Source organism: Ambystoma mexicanum, chromosome 3p (genome assembly GCF_040938575.1).
Source record: "Ambystoma mexicanum isolate Mex_15411 chromosome 3p, UKY_AmexF1_1, whole genome shotgun sequence".
In the NCBI taxonomy this organism is placed as follows: Eukaryota; Metazoa; Chordata; class Amphibia; order Caudata; family Ambystomatidae; genus Ambystoma; species Ambystoma mexicanum.
This window is the reverse complement of record NC_090925.1, coordinates 567,616,972-567,639,614: the sequence shown is the minus strand read 5'-3', so window position 1 is coordinate 567,639,614 and position 22,643 is coordinate 567,616,972. Positions and strand designations below refer to the sequence as shown.

General features: G+C 43.2%; 1 protein-coding gene across 2 annotated transcripts in view; it reads left to right on the top strand.

Moving 5' to 3' along the window:
- Positions 1 to 22,643, top strand: part of EYA2 (EYA transcriptional coactivator and phosphatase 2) — a 319,923-nt gene that overhangs the window by 112,673 nt on the left and 184,607 nt on the right. For both annotated transcript variants that reach the window (XM_069651298.1, XM_069651299.1), the window contains exon 4: positions 3,235 to 3,377. In XM_069651298.1, the coding sequence (XP_069507399.1) occupies positions 3,235 to 3,377 (143 nt within the window). The remainder of the gene's footprint in view (positions 1 to 3,234; positions 3,378 to 22,643) is intronic.

Genomic DNA, 22,643 nt, shown 5'->3' with positions numbered 1-22,643 from the left:
TGGATTCTCCTGCAACAACATGCTTTTAGGCTAATTTGCATACCCACAATGCTTTGCTTAGTGACTCTGAACTGCAGGCCCAACTACGAGGGATGGCTACTGGGTGGCGCTGTGGCATATGTTGCTTAGCTGAAATGGCCTGTTCTACTCCCATATTTCAGAAGTGTTTTTTTCATGCTATTTAAACCCACCATAACATAAATGTTGTTTGAGAAAAGGAATTGAGTCTGGTCAGTGTTTCATAGTTATAGGAAAGCAGCAAGAGGTTCATAGAACCCTTTTTTGAGGACTACTTGGCTATGCCTTCACATACTGTATACAAATAAGTGCTGGAGACCACAGGTTAAGACAGGGCAGCAACTAGACAGAGGGACTGTTAGCCCCTTTCTGAAATAGAGGTGGTTGATCTTAGCTTTGAGGGGGTGGATATTGAAGCAGAGGGCCGTGTACCTGCTATGCTTCCGTTTGGCAAACCCAAGGGTGTGAACTCTCTTCAGCGGAAAAGGAGAGAAGGGCTAGATGTGCAAATCTTGTACTGGGGATATGTGGGAGCAGGTCCTGAAAGGGCCTTTTGTCGGTCGATGCAGCGATCTTCAATTCTGTCCACTCGTCCGTAAGGAGTCCGTAGAGAAACCTCTGCAGGCCCCGGTTATGGTGTTACTTTTCCAGCGCCCCAGATCACATAACTCTGGTCTTTTGCCATAGCTGCACTTGAAGCAGGAGCCTGCATAGGTGGCCAGCATAAAGGCTTTTGCACGGACTGAGATGGGAATTAGTTGAGGATCCCCAGGAGATGGGACACGCACATCTTTATGGCAAAAGGAAGGCTGCATTTGGCAAATAAAAGCTTAAAGTAACATTGGTGTTGCAGCCGCTCGCAAAGTCTTCAACTTATAAAAATATGAATGCAGGTGGAGAGGGTGGGGACAATGGGCACATTCTTTGCTCACCATTCGATCTTTAGAAACGTGTAAAGGGAAGGCACAACACACCTTTCTATGGTGCAACAGGAAGGGCCTGTGATAGATTTTCATTAGTATCACAGGCACGTTTTCGAAGGATAATCTAAAAGGTTATTGCGAAAGCGAGTGATGCCCTTGGAATGTGGCAGGGATCGAGTGCGTGGATCTTTCGATGGAATTTGTCAAGCCGAGGCGCCGGATCACCAAACAAACTGTGGAGCTCTGATGCATTTTGCGCATGAACAAATCAGTTTCATCAGCAGCGCTAGGGCAAATGTCTTTTGTGCGACTGGTAATGCAAGTCTACATGTGTGAATGGCATTCATGCCAAGTGCATGTGTGCTCTGCTTTCTTTATGGAAATCTGGCCCAAGAATGGATGCAAGGTCAGGGAGACACAAGTGGAAAAATACAACCGAATGACTCAAGTCTTTGGTGTGAAATTGAGAATTACTTTTTGTTGGGTATAACCATATGATATCATTTTGTTTCTGGTGTGTTTCTTTTAAGGCCCTTATGTACCACTAGCATGCATTTAGAGATGTCCTGCCACTAATAAATGGGACCATGAGTAAGACCGGGGCATCCTTTCACTGCCTGGTAAATGCCGACCAATGAGAAAGTTGAACAATGCGTAGAGTAAACCTTCTAGCCTATAACTAGGCTATAGTATAGGAAAGGCATAGGCTTCAGAGACTCTATGGGATGAACCATCTCAGGGGAGTTGCTAGGTCTGGAAAAGACCCGGGGCTAAGCTGATGTCAGAACTGTTGGGACTCGGGGCTAGCTAGTCTTTTGGCTGTAGCTCCTGAGATTCTATCCGGGGCTACAACCAAAAGATCAGGGGCTATAGCCCCCTTAGCCCCCCCCTAGCAACGCCCCTGAACCATCTCCTTGGTCTCTTTAGCCAGGAAGTCTTGGTCGGGCATGCCGTGGCACAGAAACCCGTGGCAGAGGTATGCTTAAGAGGTCACCTGGGGCATCTCTTATTCCCCGCCTTTTATCTGCTTCTGTGAGATTTGGAAGTTCTTGTATGCTGTTAGTCACCAAAGCATGTGTGATGTCTTCTGATTTTGCTGAAATGTCATCTCTGATTTTGGTGATACGTCATCAGTGACACGTTAGAAAATAACATACGATTGCAAGTTATGTGACGCTTTTTTAAAATGGAAAGTTTATTAGCATTTCTCAAAACAGAAAAAGAAGAGCAGCAGTCAAAACCACTTCAATCACCATAAATAAACAAGAAAGCCACCACGCAGTTCCCATCCCATTGTTCCCCCAGACACCCTCCCTCCACGTCAGGACCCGTAGGACCCTCAAGACAAACTGCTGTGTGATATCTGAGCACATAAGCAGAGAAACAATACCACCTGGAAAGAGGGTCGTATTGCAATCTATGCAATAATTTGATGGCGAGGAGTTTATACAGACAAACCATCGACACCTTAAATGTCCTATAACACAACCTACGCCATTTTATGTGACTCTTTGACCTACTCGTTGTATATTGAGGGAACATTTCGATTCCAAATGTTTTCGCTTTTCCATTACGGCAAATTTAGATTCAGAACAGTTTGCAAGCTATAATGTATACGTGATCCACCCACTCCTGATCTGGATTATTGCATACACCCCATGCTTCATATGTGTTTAAGAATTAGCTATATAAATATATCACCCCCTGAAAGAACAAATATCAGCAAAATATATATTTCTTTACAAATTGAGAAAATATGGATGGATTATCCAAATACAAATTGCCCTGGGGAATTGCATTTGCATTTCACAACTGAACAATGTTACACAAGGCAGGTTTTAGGGAAAGTCAATACTAAGCAATGACATGCTGAGCGACCACCAGGGACGTCAAATTGCCCCTAAAAGCAGCAAGTGTCACCCTATTGTGTAGGGTGGAGATTGTTAAAAAGATTGGTGCACCTGTCACACCCTTGCTCGCTTACAGTGTTTTTTTCATTCAGTATTGAGCCGCTTAAGCTCAAAACAATATGGTGTGTATTCATTTGCATTTAACTAGTATTGCTGCCTATTTAAAACATTAGTACACAATGGTGATACAGAAATGGAAATCGGATGCGTGTTGTCCATAAGAATCAACGTCTTAACTTTGGCAACTAATTGCTTTGCTTGCTAAAACCTGCATTTCCCAAATTAATATCACCTATTCCCTTCAAAGTTAAATATGATCATATGTTTCTTTTCTATAACACATGATATAAAGTGCATTTTGTGTATCTCCTCCATATAAACAGGCATTATCCTCACATTGTATCAAGCCCATCTTACCCAACGATGGCCGCTTATGGGCAGACGCAGTACAGTACGGGAATCCAGCAGGCTGCGGCGTATACGGGGTACCCTCCCCCGGGACAAGCCTATGGAATACCTTCATACAGTAAGTGCCAGTGGCAGCAAACGGAGATTTAAAGGCATGCCAAGTTGTTTTGGGAATGTGCAGCCATTTTGTATTGACATATGTCACAATAGCAGCCAATCCACCCTGTGAAGCCTGTGTGAATTGTTGAACGGGTTCAATAAGTTCCAGACTACTGTGGCAATTCCGTTCAATTGAAGAACATTCCAAAAAGCGGTAAATGACTGGTTGACATTGAAAATTGTCCATGCACCTTTGGCTGTCTTTCAAGCTACTGGTACTTTTCAGGTACATAAATCAGCGATGATTGTAGGCACGTGCATGCTGAGATAGACCAAAAAGATTGAAGAATCTCCAGCCCTAAGGTCCTACAGAGCCACACACATGAAGTCTACATTTTCTGAACTGTATTGGTTGCCTCTCTTTTTCCACTGGTCTCCTCTCTTCATCAACCTGTGCAAGGCCAATTGTAAGGCAAGGCACAAATGGGCAGCTGCCTAGGGCGACCAGCAGCAGGGTGAGGAGGGGGTGGCAGATTGCTCCTTAAAAGCATCACATGCAGTCCTGCTGTGAGGAGGCAGGAGGGGTGGCGGCTAAATGCCACTTTGCCTAGTGTAGTTACACTCCTTCCAGAAATTGGACTCTGCCAATCCAGCAGTCAGCAACACGTTCCCAAGGAAACAGTTACAAAAGCTCCCATGATACTCTGTAAATGTTCCTCTTTTTCAATGTTCTTTGTAGGGTCATGGGCACCATGCTCTAGATTACAAATCTGAAATGTCCTCTCCGTTATTATTATTAATAATAATATAATAATAATAATATTTGTATTGTTATGGTATTTCTTGAGCACATTGTACAACAATACAGATGCATAACAGAGCACATTTCAGAGGAAACAACAGAACAGATATACAGCGGGTGGTAGGATACAGAGGGGCACTGAGGAGGGGTAAAGCTGTACATGGTGCTGGGGACGAGATGGGTGGACGGTGTCTAGCGAGTCAGGTGCGCGGGGGCAACGTGATAGCCTAGGTGCTGAGGAGAGACTCCTTGAAGAGGAGGGTCTTGAGTTATTTTCTGAATTGTAGAAGTGTGGGGGCGAGTCTGATGTTGAAGGGGAGGAGGTTCCATAGTCTTGGGGCACAGGCAGTCTTGTTTCCTGGTCCTTTCCTTTTTGCAGTGGCAGATTTCAAGTCTGCACGCGTCCTGGCTTCTGGTCATGTGCTGTCCGCCGGAGATGCTGAGTTTCTCCACGAGTTAGCTGGGTGACTTGAGGGTGACTGCCTTATATATGATGCTGAAAGACTTGAATGTATTTCATGCATACAGTGGGAGCCAGTTAAGGTCGATGAGGTCCGGGGTGATGTGGTCATATCTGTGTAGACCCTTGATGAGGTGTGCAGCTGCATATAGAACACTTCTCAGGTGCACAAGACGAAAGAAGGCCTTCGAGCAAGGCATTGCCCCCATCCAGGTGGAAAAGGACCAGTGCTTGAACAGTGGTTCTAAAGCTGTCCAGAGGGTGGAAGGGCTTGACTTTCCGCAGGAGGGAGAGCTGATACCAAGCAGTATGAGTTTTCTTAGTTATGTGTGTCTTGAAGGAGAGGTGTTTGTCAATGTGGAGCCTGAGGGACTTGGCACAGGAGGTGCGCTCGGGTGTGAAGCCCTCAGGGTTCATGGTTGATAACCCGTTCTCTATGTGTGGGTGTTTGGTTACAAATACAACATAAAGAGGGTGGTAACAAAGATCCAAAGAACTCCCAGTCTATGGTTGACAGATGGAGCAGAATGAGTAGCACGTGGTGACTCTGGGCTCCATGTGAAAGTTGGGGTTGGGTATAGCTAGTACTGTCCAAGATTCTCCACTCTGAGAGCTCTGTTTGTACATCAGCGTTTTTCTTGCTAATTATCTTCAAATGGAAACTTTGCTGCTGCAGGGAAGAAATTAGTTTAAGTTCTCCTGCTTGGGCAGAACATAAATTGCTCAGTATTATGTGTGGTAGCTCGTAAATCACCATGCCGAGTGCTCATCAGGTTGGAAAACTAGGTTCAGGCAATACTGGTGTTTAGGAACTAACCAGAAAATGAAGAATTGTGGGTCTCTTTATCTAGAGAACAACAGAAAGGGGCTTGTGCTATAATTTTGTATAGTTGCTAGTCTATCGCCATTACAGATGCTGAACTGGTTTGGATATTAGGTGCAGACAATACTGGCGTAAGTAAATTAACTGAAAATGAAATGAAATGAAGAAGTGTGAGGGAGGGTGTTGAATCAGAAATCTGTTCGTCAAATCACATGTTTGTCTAGAGGTTCTGTGTGACATTACAGGGTGTCTTTTTGCTTACAAGAGAAGCACTTCCAATATAAGGCACATGTATAGTTTGACATGGATCCTCTGTCGTTTACCCTTCTGAATTGATTGGCAAGCATTGTGCACAACCAATTAAAATGGAGGGTTGCTGGTGCTTGTAAAGCCTCTCTATACTCGGACCGATGCACTTTGAAGGCTTTTAGCACTTTGCACACGGTCGTGAATGTATTTCAATGGAATCAACCATAGGTCCTTGGAGAGGTGTGTTAAAGTATATGATGAGGGTTGAAATAGTTGATTTTTATTATGAGGATGACATTATTTTATCTCGCAGCCATCCAGTTTGGTGGAGGTCCCACTCTATTCATCGCCAGTTTCTTACATGTCAAGGAACGGGGCAAGATTTCAAATTATAATGATTGGAATTGTGTGGACTTCTCACTCGGATCAACAAAGTTGGTCTGATGGATGATGGGACGGGTCTATGGTGAACACAAATCCATAGTAATAGTAGTAGAAATGAAATGTATTCTTAATTTAACCATTAACACATAAAAGCAGATATTACCAAGTAATTATACATACATTTCACCCTTAGCTGCAGCATTGTTTCTACCCACACTTAAAAAGGTTTATATTCCTGCATAAGAACCTTAAGCTATCTTCTTCAAGAGCCTTCTTCTAAGGGCTGTGTTTACATAATAAAAAAAAATATTTATAAAAAGTCTACATCATTACCTCGCATGAACATCGTCATTTCGCCTGTACATGCCCTGATATTATTTTTAATAAAATGTAGTCTGAGCCATTTCTTCCTAAAATCCAAATAATTCAAAAATGCATCAACTCTTCTTTTCTGCACAGGCATATCCTGCTTGAAGTCAGCCAACTCATCCTAGCTCTTAGGGGGAAGGGCATTTAACAAGACCATCAGTATTCTCCTTCGGCACTCAGCAGATTTAATAGACCCTACAAGGTCTGTGCTGTTGGATGCATAGAATCAAGACAGTAACATTTTAAGGATGAGAAATTCTGTCCTGGGTTATTCCAAACTCTATTTCAGCAGCCCTTTGTTTAAGTTGGGCCACTCGCTGGGTGTTTGAGAGCTTACTCAGGGCATTAATGTCCCCCAACATTTCTTCAAAGTGATCCCACTAGTATACCAAGTTAGGGGGTGCTTCAGAGGGAAAGGAAACAAGCTATCCCACCCATAGCCTTCTCCAAATGTGGGTTTGTAGAGGGGGAAAGCTGCCTGCTCAGATAGAACTCCATAATCTCCTTTGGGCCTGACAAGTCAGGCTAAGAGTTCCCAGTTACTGCCTTAACACATCACCCAGGGAGCTAGGTTTAGCCACCATGGTAATGTAACTATGTCAGCTATCCATTTTTGAGAAGGTGTACCTAAGTATTTGTAAACATGATGGCCTCATGTTTGCTGTTAAGAGACCAACTTGTTTTCAGACCTCCCTTGCCAAATTCCATGATCTTTGTTTTTGACAGGTTCAAGTTCAGCCCGTGGGCAGTAAAAAAAGTGGCAGCGTAATACAAACTCTGCTGAAGTCCTCATGGCGTTAGTCCATTCTAATTTTATCATTGAAGTAGAAAAGGGTGCCGAATTTAGTTCCATTTAAAAGTAGTGGAATTAGCCTTGGCGATGCCTTGTGAGGATTAAAGTCCTATAGAAACACAAGGACTAGGGGGCATCCTTGCTACACACCTGTGTTTGTCATAAAATCCCTTCAGTACTCATGTGCCCTTGAGCACCGGACCGTGGCTGAGGTATCTTCATACATTGGTTGTATTAATTGGAGAAGCCCTGTAGGGACCCCCATCCGGACCCGCTTTTTCCATAATAAGTTTAGATTTATGTAATCAAATGCTTTTGATAGGTCCAAGAAGGCAGTGATAACTTGATTGTTTCTCCCTCTTGTGTATTTCTCCACAATGGTGTTTAATAAAAAGCATTGATCCATGGTGGAGAAACTTTATCGGGAACCGGCCTGGGTGTCCGGGAGGAGGAGTTTTGCCTCAGCCCATTCTTCGAATCTTGCCACCGAACAGCATATGAACATCTTATTAAAAACATTGATGAGCGCTATTGGGCGGTAAGAATTGGGGTCTGCCACAGCTCCTTTTTTGAACAGCGGGACAAGTCTGTTTCTTTTCAGTTAGGGTGGAAGGGTTAATTCATGCACAATAGCGTTGAACGCCCTCTCTGGGACTGGTAGCCATCAGTATTGTGACCAAATAAACACTTCAGGCCTTAAACCGTCCAGGCTGGCGGCTTGTCCCTTTTTCAGGGTCTTCAGTCGAGTAGTAATTTCCTCCTGGGTAAAACGAATAGTGTCTTGGACCTTGCTTCCCTTCAGGATCCTTGGAGTCATGTTTCTCTCTGCATCATAAAGCCCTCATTGGAAGTGGGAAATACAAACTTCCGAGGGAATTCATCCTCCATTGTCCTTCTCTGTTTCCTCAGAATCCCTTGCTACAAGCTTCCAGAATATTTTCAGGTTTTTTCCTTGACTGTCTTGTCGAGCATATCCCATTGCGAGACGATGTATCGCTCCTTCAAATAGTTGCCCTGCGTTGAGTGATATGGCCTGGCTGGCCAAATGAAGGATCCTTTTCTCGCATCTACATTCCGCACGAACCAAGGCAAGTGATTTCTTAGAGCCATTTTCTTGCGCCCAGTTGCCAAAGTTTTTCTCCATGATGATGGCTAGTGGAATTACTCTTGCAGATAAGACCATTTGTATTGCAGATTTCTCTGCATTGAGTTCAAGCTAGCTTTCCAGTATTCCATCCAATTGGTATAATATACATTTAATTTTTTAAAAAACTTTTATTGGAGGATGAACACCCCTTAGGCTACACTCCATACACACGTATAACCGTACACAAACCAATTGTGCATATTCCGTCCATGTTTGCAGGACCTCCTACAACATTTCATAGGAGGCGCTAGCAAGTGTATTTTTCATTGTTTTGTTAATGCACCGCAAGCAAAAAAAATCTGCTTCAGAGCACCCACTCCAAAATGTGAGTGGGAGGGGGAGGAGCAAAGGAGGCAGGTAGGTTAGGAGGAAGCCGAAAAAGGGGTACATTCATAACGAGACAGAATTTTCATTTCTGTAGCATGTAAAATTGGTCTTTGTGTGAGGTACTTTTACATCTGGCTGTTGCTATAAGTGCCTGTGTCTTGCTGCTCAATGAGTCCTTGCTCATGCGTCCTGGTTGCATAACGGGGTTGACCAGAGATTCAGGGGATGCATCGTGTCCGGGGAAGGACTCATGGGAGTGCTGATGGGGCAAATGTAGTATGGAATGGGAAGACTTTGCTTGGAATAATACCTTGTGGAACAAATATGTTTTAGGCACTTTTCTGAATTAACGATGGTCTTCATGACACCCTCAGTTTTTCTGGATCATTCTGCCTCCCGGTTTTGAAGATGTCCACATTCTTGATTGCCGAGTAGGCATTGATCGTGCTAACGGACAAGCATGTCGGTCATGAGTGGAGCATTAGGCAGGCTGTGGCTGATCCTTTGTTTGCGTCTACTTCATAGATAGCCATGGGCGCTCCCATTGAGTTTGGTCTTTTTCTTTGGTCATTGAGGACCCACTTGGGTGGGGTTCAAGATGCTGATCTTTTCCAACACAGGTGAGGGACTGAACAAAGGATTTCTGTATGTAAGAAGTGCAAAGCTCCAGTAGCGTGCAGTTGCACAATAATGATGGGCGTGGTGCACCAACAGTTAATTTGATAACCTGAGAGTCTTTCCATGTGTATCTATTGTTTTTTTCCGAACAATGGTGTGTCAGTAGCCTGGCGCATATTTCCCAGCAGACGCTCCTGAGCTGTCCCTGCCAATCTTTAAACAAAGACTTGGCCTGTCAATCAAAGCATCGGGACGCGTTTGTGTTTTTCGGCAAATCTGGGTGTGGGGATGTTTTTGTTGGGTAAAACTCCCTGAGGCAAAAAGGATTTAAAATAGAGGAAAGCAGAGCATAGAAAGAAATCCATTGTGTAAATACACTTCCACGTGTTTTAGATATTTGAAGATTTTACATATGTTTAACACCACCGTAAACCAGTGCAGTGACACAGGTAGAACCTATGCCTTTTGCGAAGAGGTTTCTAACACTTTCCATGTCATGACAAAGGAGCATTATAGCTCATAAACGCTGGAGTGGTAAGCCACATACAAGGAAGTCACTAAAATGCATTGAGGACTCGCACGTGCTGTCGCTTGCATGTGTCTAGGAATTGATGCCAGTTCAGGCTTCTCTCGCCAAATTCAGCTGGCTTCCCGTACTACATGCTGCAGGAGAGAGGCCTGCACCAGTTGCGCAGCCCTCGGGGACTGAACTGTGCCATGTAGATTCTCCTCAGCGGGAAAGTGTGCAGAAGTAGCTCAGTCGGACAGCTGCTGCTGTGCTAAGCCCAGCTGCCTCCTGCCCTTCTTCAATGCTGACTGGGGCCTCAGTCCGAGGCATTGGTGTACTCACTGTTCCCCACAGTGGGGGAGCAGCAGAAGATTTAGGGATGGGGTAAAAGTCACGTGGGATATGTTGCATGGATAATCATTGGGGGAGGGGATGGGGTGCAAGGGTGTTGTCACTCTTGCTGTATGTAGCGACGTGGGGGTGGGTGGTGTGATCTCGAGGCATTCATTTTTCTACTGTAGATGGGGAAGCAGTCAGATAGCACAGTAAGCTAAGCGCTCTGCCCGATATCTATGCGCAGCCTGCTGTGGCAGCGTCAACTCAGCCTTTCATCCTTCGAGGTCGATAAATTGAGTAGCACTCGATGGGATAATAATGTTTGATGTTATTTTAGCGCTCTGAGACCAGTGGGTGTTTAGCGCTATACACAAACTACATTATTAAATGAGGCAGGTGCTGAAGGGGAATATTTATGTTGTGGAGTGTAGGTAGAAGGAAGAAAGTGGTAGGAAAGACAAGGTATGTTTGTATTGGAGGCATTTAAGAGCTGGGTAAAGCCTCAATGGCGGAGGGGCTGAAGAAAGCAAATCAAGGGTATGTGCCGGTCTACCATCGCTCCATTTATCATTCCCTGAACTGCTTACTCCAGAGGGCACTTACACCTGGAGGAAGAGATACAGGGAGACATATATAGCAAATCATTAATGTGGATGGCTTTCCCATACAGCGCTATGCAAATATTCCCCCCAAGGGTTCCGTGTATGTCAGAGATAACTTGAGTTTTAGTGGTGGTAAGATCCACTTTCAATTCCTCGGTGGGAACCCCCTCTCCCCCACTCTTTATAATACAGGTATGTGGAGAACTTAACTTGAGGTAGACTTAGCTCGATACTGGCAGGAAAGAGAAGTGTACTGAGCATAATCGGACTCCTGACTCATTGTCAATGCACATGCATAATTATGTGATCTAGTCAGCGCGTTAATCCTGCGCCATTATCTCTATGGCACGCATGCCCTTCCCTGATGTGAAGGCCTAGACTCTGAATGCAATCTGCATTTTGCCCTCAGCGTCACCCCTATTGTAAGGGGATTGGCTTCTCCAAGCTCAGAATCGATTCCGAAATTGTACAGAAATAGTCCTAGGAAGCAAAGGAGAATGCTCAGGACTACAAACTGAAGCCAAATTCGGGGCTATAAATACGTCTACCAATGTTGTCTTAACCACTTCCAGGCTTGTCTGGATGTTGGCTCAATAAACACCTCCACACATTCGTCCTGACCGTGCATTGATCAAGACTTGCTGTGTAATAAAGGGATGGACCTTCACTACTGATCCCAGTCCTTCATAGTCATTCATTCATGGGGATAATAGCACGTTTGTTACCTAGGAATCCAGGGGAGTGTATTCCTCAAGCATTGTTCTTTGTGACTCCTTGTGGATCACAGCACGATATCAGACACCGGTAGGAGCTGCGAGGAGAATCTGCAAGTACTGTCCTTCCTGAATCCCTAAGGGCCATGGCATTCCTGGTGACGCATTTAAGGAAAAGAACGTGGACTTCCCTAACACCCCCAGCATTTGACTTTCATCATATGTTCGATACTGTGGTGCGTCCACTACAGTAGACCTCCAGAGTGGGTGGTCGCTAGGCAATCTCATTCGTTCCTCCTTCTAGCAGAATCCTGCGATAACGCTTGATTCCCTATGCTGCGCGCGCTCTGTGTATATATGCGGATCACTTTCCACTTCTGTCAATCGGGAGCCTTTGGTGAGCTCACTTAAAACCCTGCCAGATCGGTTCCATCTGTTCTGCGCTCTTGTAATTTAGAGAAACGGGCCTGCGTGTTGCATGAATTGTTCTCCACCTGTGAGGTTTGCTCTCCTGCCTAGTATGCAGCTTATGCTGCGAGCTATCGCGTATTGTTCCACGCGGAGTCAAATGTCTGTTTTGAATAAAGCGTGTATTCACAAATTGTCAGGCAGTAGCCAAATGTTTAGTTTTTCCCTTGTGTGGACTGTGTTGGTATGATGTAGTGAGTGTGCTTTCCATAAGCATATAATGCAATTTTTGCTACGTTATAGTGTATCGTATTATATAATGTCACTTAAGATGATTCGGAGGCAGCGCTACAAAGTGGGGTTGATGTAGGAAAATGATTCTGCCAAGTTTCTCACCTGGTTATGTTTAGGGCCCCCCAACAAATTCGCCCATGTGAACCTTTTCTTTAAGTAAGCAGCCCGTCCGTTATTTACACCCTTTTAGGGTTTTTTAACATGCCCTGTTCCGACACCAGCACCCCATGCAAGCCGCCCAACATACCCAGAATGAAATGTTCCAATTTGCTTCCTCCTTCATATCAAAAAGGCTGCAGAGGTTTCCAGGGACAGCACTTTGTGCACAGCTTACATTGGCATCTCGAAATACTCTACTCCGACCACAGTCCCAAAATGATATGAGGGCAGTAATGACTTATGTGTGCAGAGTAAGACGCAGGATCATCCATGCTCTACTCGTGCTATCTTAGTATTCATGAGATAGATTTCTGCCTATGAATAATATAAATAATTTGCACCAGTGGTAAAAATAACACACAGGAGCAGCTTTTTCCTGGTTTTCCGGAAAGAATACTGTGCTACAACATTGCTAACACTGGTAATACAGTGCTGCTGCCCATAACTTATTCCAATGTCCAGGGCAGGGATAAAGCCCCTGCGGCACAAACGACCCCTTCATTATTACGTGGCTGTGGAGTGGCCATGCCTGGCTCACACTTCAGAGGCAATCACTGTGAAATGCACTCTAAACTAAGTTGCCCAATATTGGCTTGCCTGGCTTTTTAATCTCTGATCTAGCTGCCACAGCTTTTGCTAGGGTTGGCGTGTACCCTTTAGTGTGCTGATGCACGCGTTTCTTTCACATTGGATTTATGATATGAAAACATTGGCTACAAAAAGGCCCAGAAAAATGCTAAATGAAATTACAGCTGGGGTTTATTCATTTTAAGACCCCAAATAAGTAAAGGGCCCATTTATGAAGCCAACAATGAGTGCTCGCCAGGGTGTGATGTGTTTTTATAGGGCACATAACGCCCTGTTTACACCTGTTTTAGATGTGCAACTTGCATATGTGAAAAATGCACCCATTTCATAATGGAAGAGGATATCATGTAGGCATGGGCCCTATACAAGGATGACTGCATTTCCTTTTATGAATCGAGAGCTTTTAACTTGTGTGGAAAATAGGCAGTTCAATTGGGCGCACAAACTATTGGAAAAACTGGCGCGCTCAATGAAAGAAAATCTTAAAAGCACTTTTAATAGTGACATTTCCTTTAGTACCGGTTGTGCTCACATTGCAAACGGAATGGCATGTATGCATGGGATTTGCATAGCAAGCATTGGAGCGCCGGGTGCCTTCCAGGGGCTGATTAGCACGCACCATATGCATCCGTTTTTGATACTTTAGGCCACTGACCTGGGCTTTCTAGTGGACAGGAAAGTGGGAAGACCATTTGTGTGAATTGGCAATTGGCTGGTGATTGATAGGCAAAATAGTTTGTTACACCTGTGCATACTTTTTATTTGGGACTGGGCCCAAATGCTCGTTGACTACTGTATTGTTGTTGACTCATAGCTGCATACACTCACTAAAGGTGCAACAAAGATGGCAGCTCATCTTGGGAATGTCCAGGAATTGAAGGCGTATATCAAGGTGTCTCCTGTGTTGCTCATCCCTCAGAACCCACATGATTGTTATATTCCCTGAAATTTTGGCAAATAGTACTTTCTGCTCGCAGAAATGCCGTGAAATGTACGTAAGTACTCAAGTTCCCAATTTTGGCTTGCCTGTTTTTTTTCATCTCTGATCTAGTTGCCTTCGCTTTTGCAAAGAATAATACATTTCAGTGTACTGAGGCACACATGTTTTTCTCATTGAATTATATGAAATAAATGTTCAGTGCATCACCCAGTCAACATTATCAGCCTAATTCATGCAATTATTTGCGTGAAAAACGCAGATTAGCGCGCCTTTCTGCCCGAAAATCCCTGTTTGAAGTATGGGGATTTTCGGACAGAAAGGCGCGCTAATCTGCGTTTTTCACGCAAATAATTCCATGAATCAGGCAGTATATTCCGATTTCTTTTTATAACGTCTACCATGTAGCTATTTACATCCACATTGACCAGGCTAGACGCAATTCAGTTTTGAGTGAAATCAAGCATTTGTAATGGTTGCCACTCTGGCATAATGTCATTATATCAGGGCTCTCGTTCATATCACTTCTATACATCTTCCTATGTTGTTGTTTAAAGAGTTGTCTCTGCTTTCCAAGTAGAAGCCTGAAAGGCTCCCATATTCATTTCTACCAGTCATGTGCCAATCATGAACCATGGATAACAGTACTCGTCTCGAGCAGAGGACTGCAACCTTTGGCTCTCTGTTTTGGACTACAACTCTCATCAGCCCTAAACAACTTGGTCAAAAGTGAGGGATCATGGGTGTTGCTGATCCCTGATCCCGGGAGTAGTTGTTTCTCTTTACTGTGGGTGCTTTGGCAATAATTGCCTGATCCGCTAACATTGATACCATCTTCAGTTCCCTGGCTATCCGGCTGCTCTGTGCCTGCTTCTTTAGACTGTTGACTGTAGCACAAAGGGAGATGCAGCGTGCATTTTCCATTGTGCTGTCTGTGCCCCCACAGTATGTACATTCCACAAAATGAAGAATACTGAAAAAATAGAGTAAAACACGCTTACTTAAAATAACTTGGCTGAACATGAAGAAAGCAAATGACGTTTTATTACGATCAAGCTGATTTTAAGATAGTGTTCAGGGGGCCAGAGAATGGTTAGAAGGCTGCTTAATAGTACAAGGTGCCCAATGTTTTGAAAGTATTCGGGACTGATTCACGCGAGTCCGGCCCTTCATCTCTGATGGAAATAGGTAAATGCAAAAGAAGTGATGTGAGGATCGGGAAGTCTCCCCACCCCTACCCCAATTTCTCTAAATTATTCAACCTCGCTAACACATTTTTAAAACAAAGTACATTTGTTTGGAAGCCTATTCCCTTTTTCAGACACAGCAAGGACACAATTTGAATAGTTAATTTCCTTCTTTAGGTTGTAATTAGTTTTTACAGTTAACGTGACTTTCGGTGTAAATTAGTTACGTTTGACATTTGTTTTTTTATTTGCTAAAAACTATTTTTTTCTCCTTACCATTACCTTAAGATTGAAAATACTTACCCTTTATATACGCATTAGATTATTAGGGCTTAGGCACCAACTTTTCTTTTCATGACAATCCATTAGCTCGTTACTGTTTATACTCTGTGTAGCCCTTATTATTTAAATCAATTTCCAGCAGTCTGTTTGCTGAAGACACAAATTGTTTTTGCATATTTCTTGTAAACGAAAATGCATATAATTTAGCTTTCTGACACCAAAACATGGTTTACCCATTTTAATTTCGAACTCAGTTGAGCCCCAGGTGTAAATTGTGCTTTTATCAGGAACACCATTACTATTTCAGCACAATTTTGGAAGTGCTTCACTGTGAGTGCTGTACTACCATGGTGCGTTCTTAGTTCATCACTGCGACTCCTGACCAGGAATTTACCTCACTCCCCCTTCATGAGCGGCGGGGTGATATCTGTGGAAAGATACCAGGAATGTTTTTTTATTTCCAGAAACCTTATGGGGGTACAGTCACTGGATCAAGTACATTCAAATACCCTCATTACGTGTATGTAGAATTACCAGTGGTAATTCTGTCAGACTCCATCACTGTTACCGCCATAATGCTGCCCACCGGAACTAACGGTACATCCTGAAGATTTCTAGCCATTCATGAAAATATGGAGACGCATAGGGCCCTATTGGCATTTGGAGGGACTGCCAACGGTGGTAATTCCTCCAGTTCTTTGGAGGTAAAGTGTAGGAAAAACCACCTGCCAAGTACTGGAGGTATTTCCTCTACTCACCCGCCCCGCCAAAGTCTGAATATGTTGGTGCGTTAAAGGTGGTGGCAATTCCGTTATCACCACCTTTACTGCACGGCCATAATCTCAATGAGGTACAAAGTGTTTTAAATCTCAGTTTATTAAATGTACTGAATAAATTGCTCTGGTAAGGTTGATCAAGTAGCATTTAATAAAATAAAAATGTACCGATAAATCAGACTTTCAGACTTTTCTCTTCAAGCACCCCTTCTGACCGAAGTTTGTGGAGGCATGATTTAACGCTGCAGTGGGCAATGAGCAGGATTCAAAACGTTCATCGTTTTGGGAAGGATACAAATGCAGTTTAACTTGCTGTCACTAATCCTCCTGTTTTTAGTTTCTAATGTGAGTATATGGTGAGCAGCAGAAAATGTGTACACTGCACTAACTTGCACTAGGAAGGAAAAACAGGTGCCCGAATGCTTGATGTCTTAATTACATTGATCAAAGCTATGAGGTTTGAGATGTCTTTCTTTCTGTGCATTCAGCTATAAAAATCGATTCCTTCAGCTTTTATGTGCCATAGCAATTGTTTTTCATATTTACACATTTTAATGCTTTGCAATTTATCGACCTTGAAGGGATACAGGGCTGAGTCGTCCCTCAGGATTCGAGCCTGTGAGCTCTCCAGCTGGCTCACGTGTGTTTGCAATTGGCCCACAGGTCTTGAAAATGCATGCAGCATCTCCGGCGTTGTAGTGAATGAAATGACACACCAGGTTTAGTGTACAGTAAATGCTACATTAATTTGCAAATGTTTCAAAGGATTACCTGTTCATGCAAATAGTTCATGCCCATGGAAAAGATCTAGCAGAAAATGGCAATGGGGGTGGTCAGTCAAAATGTCGAAAACAAAAGTCGAATGACAATAATGTAGAAAAAAAAATGTTGAAAAAATAAAATGTCGAATACCCTCCTTTTTAATTATATATTTATTTTGGGGTCCGGGAATAAAAAAAAAAATGGGTAAAAAAAGGGGGGGGATTTGGGGGGGAATCCCCCCTAAAAAAACGTCATTCAAAATATGACATTCAACTTTTTGGTTTTCGATTTTATCACTATAAACCGGCAATGGGATCTCCATGTTCTCAATCGTAAATAAGCATCAGTAAAAAAAATGGTCGAGTAGTCAAATTGCTCAATTTGGTTTGAAAATAGGGAGCCATTCATGATCTATTGAAATTATCTGTATTATAAACGGCTTATCAACCGTGCCCAATGAATATCATGTGCAAGTGATTTGCATAACTGGGAGTGTGATTGAGAGGAGTACTGATGGTTCCCTACGGGATTAACAATACTACCAGTCGTGGAGAGAAAGCTTCTTTGGAACGTTTTTTCATTGGGATTTACAGAGCTTGAGGACCTTGGAAAGCTCTATGAAGCAGGCTCTTGGAGTAAAGCTTTGAGGTTCTATAAACGCCCAGGAAATCACGATTAACAACTTAGTGGTCTCTTAAAAAATATTTGGAAATGGGGTTTTCTATGGTGAAATCTTGATAAATGAAGTCCTTCACATAGTTGAATCAACCATATAACCTGGCTGTATACCGTGTGTATAGTTGAGCACCTTAAGGCTTCTTTTGTTGTGAACCAAATACCAGAGGACTTGCAGTGATCTAGCAACTTTCTGAAAATGTGATCCTTTTTTTCTGTGACTTTTCCCAAGAGGTTCTTGTATACTTTTATTCCACTGTTATTATGATCACTCTCAACCTGTCCAAATTGACTCAACTGCCAGCTGTAGTTATCCCCATCAAATCCCTCTGGGGTAACAAACAAATGGCTGAATAGCATGAAAAACAATATTTGGAGGTATCGGATTGTGTTGATGCAGTGCAGATTTTGAGAGTGCACTTGATCTGATCAAGGCCAATTGGATATTGCAGATGTTCATCAAAACATTGAATGATGTGTGTGGAGTAAATGGAATAATATTTGCCACACCAAAATCACTCCTTACTTTCCCTCAGACTTCAGTACAAACCATATGTAATCCTTGCATACCACCAATAAATTGCCATACCTTTCTGGCAGAAGTTCCAGAATGCCTTTATCAGCAATGTCTGCTGCCTATCTATGGACCAGTTCATAGCCACGGTGACGCTTGCTGCCATCGAAAGGCTCCTCAACTTGTTCTATATCTTCTATGCTGAACTATTTAAATGGTTTAACTCACTCATTCCTACCATTGCCCTGGTCACCGAGCAGAAGACTGCATCATGTGGCAAGTTGACTGCACTCTTATGGCGGCCACTAAAGGAAACAGCGCCCATCATAGCAGAGCATGCCTTTGTACTCTGCTTCCATGCAGGCAAAGTCTCTGGGGATTCCTACCTTCCCACCTGCGTCGTGATATTGATGTCACTTGCGCGTTCTCAATGTCACTGGGCCTAGTAAGATGTATGAGCGTGATACAAATAAAATATCAATATCAATGTGGTTCAAGGTGTATTCTGTGCATGGAGCAGGGAAAAAGGTTGGACCAGTTTTTCCACAGTGGTTCAAGCTTCATGCAGTGTATCCGGATCAGAATGGTGCGGATGAGGAAAAACACATGGAAAAAAGGTTTCTATGAGTTTTCATTTGTTCCAATTTCCACCCTGATAACAAGGGTGTTAGTTTAAGACATAGGGCTTCTAAACCATGCCTGTACTCTACCTCAATGTCTGTTACTTCATCCTCATTTGAAGAAACACTTATTAGTATATCCGACCTCTTTTGCTATTTGCTTGAGGGGCATCTGCTGTAAAATGTGTCCTCTCCTCTCATATTCTTTGAAACTGTGATACACTGGTCCATATTGGCAAATGGGAGTCCCTCCTCAACGGAAGACATTTTAGGAATGGCTTCAATGTAATCCTCTGTATTCAGATGTGCCTGCACTGTAGGTTGAGTAGGCATTACCCTAATGTGTGCAGCTTTTTAGGGTAACCAGGAAGGCAGCAAGTGCTCTGCATATGACCTGTTCTTATTTTGTTTTATGCAATCTGTCTGGTACAGAGAAACTCCCACACCCTTCCTAACCAGACGGTGCTCATCGGATCGGGTGTATCCCGTTATGGCTGGGCTCCAAAAATGCTTCACGTTGCACCATACTGTAGTGAGTGCAACAGGATCTAAGCCATTCCTTGCCATTTAGGCCTTTAGGTCTCATATGCAATTACAAGACTTGAAGCAATTCTACAAGTGGCTTTGCAAGACTTTTGTGCCATGCTGTCTGTCTCCTACCCTGTAAAGGTAGTCCGTAGTTTGGGAAAAAGCTGTTTCCCTGTCACTGATCTGACATGCACTTTGTCTCATGTGACTAGATTGGCAAACACCCTTCATGGCCCTACGAGGTGTAAAGGGTTGGGATAGGATGTCAGGCATGGATTGCATAACAATGTAAAGCACACGGTCAAGGTGGTGTGTCCTAGCAGGACCGCACGGTTATCCATAATGCCGGTTCGTGGCATAGAGTATTTCATGCATTGTGTGTGCCATCTCTATGTTTCATTTCTTTGTTATCCAAGAGTATTTGTATCTGTAGTGTAGACTCTTGGAGATGAGGCTCTAAGTTCCACAGTGAGTTATAATGAAGGTGCAGAGGACGCAGGGGAGCACGACACGGTGAAAGGTGCATAGTTCCTAAGACCTGCATAATGCGTGTTGGCTTTAAGGAACAGCATCCAAAAAGGGGATTAGGAAGAGTGGCATTGCCACATCAACAGAATTCAGGACGGCATGGCAAAGACAGGAGCATGTATGATGTGAGGCTTTCAACACAGTGGGAAGGTGGCAAGAAAGCCTCGTCCTAGCAGTGGCTGTATGCCATCGACTTTTGGGAACGGTTGCATGCACGCGTTATCAGTTACACCTTCATTTTAGTGCGTGTGCTCTTGAATGCTGAATAAATGTTCATCTGCTGGACTACTTTTTTGTGTATATTATGTGCATATGAACTTGAATGCTGCTGCTTGTGTATTTTTCTCATGTACATGTACATCTACTTCCTGTGTTAAGAGATTGAAGACTGACATTCCCCGGGCTGCTTTATTGGGTCATTTATTCTTATAGCGGGGTCCAATCCTCGTGCCGGAAGTGTGGGATGGCAGACCTCGTGCAATGGAATACAAAAAATATGCACTCTGGCATGTAAGAAAACAGCATACAGGAACACATAAAATCACAGGGGCCTGGCATGGGCCCTGGGTACTTGGTCTGTTTGAGTCCCGTTTGGGCCGAGACAGAACCTGGGCTCCAAGACAACATACCCTCCTGCTGCCACCCCCCCCCCACCTCCCCACCCAGGTGTCCTGCATGAAGGGGCCTCCTGTAGTTCTTTACCTCCTGCATATTGAGGTCCTTCTTGCACGTGGGTTTGAGTCATGCTTCGGCATGTTCCTTCCAGGCAACCCACTTGCGAACTCATCCTGGTCATGGAAACGCTACCTTCATTTCATTGAGCTTTTTAATCTTACACCGTCCTTGTTTCTGTCCCCCTCCCGCTTTTCAAATGCTATTCACATGTACAGCCTCTTCCATGTCTCTCTTTTTTAAAATAAATAAAAGCATCCCATTTGCACCTCTGAACGTGTCTACACGTCTTCTACACTTAAAGAAAGCAATTAAAATGCTTTCAAGAGAAGTCAACGTGCTTCATTCGACTTGAAAAATGTACATCTTCCGCGCCCCGTCATTATGAACATTGGCTGAAAAATTGAAATGTTGTGCTAAAATGTATATCTGGAGCCATGAGCGGAGCGTTGAGGGTTAAATGTATCACCCGGAGACAGCCACGCTTTGTGGAAGTGCAGTTCCCTTCACATTAGCTGGACTGGTTCCAATCCAATTTCCGAGCAGTTGGTTCACTTAAAACAGGTGAAAATATGGCCATTTGCTTCTGGAGGGTGTCTTTAGGGCACACATGTGTCGGGCCCATATGCTGTGTATAAATCCAGCAGATTACCTACTCCAATCTGGTTTTCATGAAATGAATTTGACACTTTTATAGGAGCCGTCCCCCACCTGACTAGCCACCGCGAACAATGAGCGGCTATTGTTCATACTGTAGAAATCAAAATGGAGTCCGGTCCTTTCCCAGACCAGACGGTGCACTGTGTGAAACGGGCTTGGCGCCGAGTGATTGAACTGAATGACAGCTCCTCTCACACTTCGCTCAAATCTGCAGGATGGAAATTAATTTTGATATGACTTAAATAGATGGAGTGTTACTATCAACACTGCAGAACAGCCGGGGCAATACAGAAATATGATTTACAAGCACAGACCCAACACATTTTAAAACACTAGTGGCAAGGAAAGACACTAAGCAACCGAAACTGTTTTTGTCCTTTTTAAGAGTATGTCACATGCTTATACATCTCTGGTTTAAAATGCAGTGCTCCGAATCTATTTATTAGTATTCTTCAATCTGTCAGTGCATTGAGCTAAGTGTAGTACGATTTGAGGGGCAATTTTTAGAGGGTAGTTGGAGTAAAACTGTAATAACATAAAATCTTATCTGCATAATAACTTTGGCAGAAGAAGGCAAAGTTCGGAGCATGGGGGCTATTCCCGATAATTAAAAAATGTAATACAAGAACTGTAATGTATATTGCACCCGTTACCGCTTTAGTGGTCTCCATGCATTGAGTATTGTCCGAGTTTTTTATTTTATTTTTTTAATTTTTTTTTAGCATTGTGCAAATGCTAATTTCCAGACTTTGATGCATGCAAAAATGCACAGATTTTCGAGTGCCCAAAAGAGTGGGCGCTTCATTTTAAATATGTGCTGTACATGATGGGAAAATATAAGGGTTAGGATCGATCTGCCCCACAGTACACATATGTGATTGTTATCTGTGTTTCATATAGTTGTGTTGGACAATTTACAAATATTAACATATAATTCATGCATATGTTAAATAACACATCCTCCAACAAAGGAGAGGGGCATTCCATTTAGTTGGCTTAGAATAATTGTTCACTTTACCAGTTGTGTTTCTATTGATCTTTTTTGAGGTTTAGGAATGAAAGACTGGGAAGAAAGGGAGCATTCAGGTCATACTTTGGCCTACCTCTTTCAAACCTTATCTACTTCATCACTCGCATCAGCACCATTTCTTTAACTTTTACAATAGATGTAATTTCTTAGTAATATATTTATTTACCCTGTCACCTTTTACGATATGACTCGATTTGTGGCATATATAACATTTCTGAAACCTGACTTTATCCTATCAGAGTATCAGACCAAGGTTGTTCTTTATTCTTTCAATATATATTCATTGCCAGTGATAGATGTGAGGTTTTCTCTCCAACTTAGCTTCTATTTGTCATGAACAATGTCTAATGTCTCCTCTGGCAATAACCTCCGTCTGTGACTATTTAAGTACAAGTATGTTTCTCCTTTTAGACTTTATATTAAATGGACCAACAATCCTCCAGCATTAAATGAAGGGCTCTTATTTATTAATGTTTTGATAAAAAAAGGCTGAAATTAGCATATACAGTGCACCAGTGGGAGGAAACCTAAGAG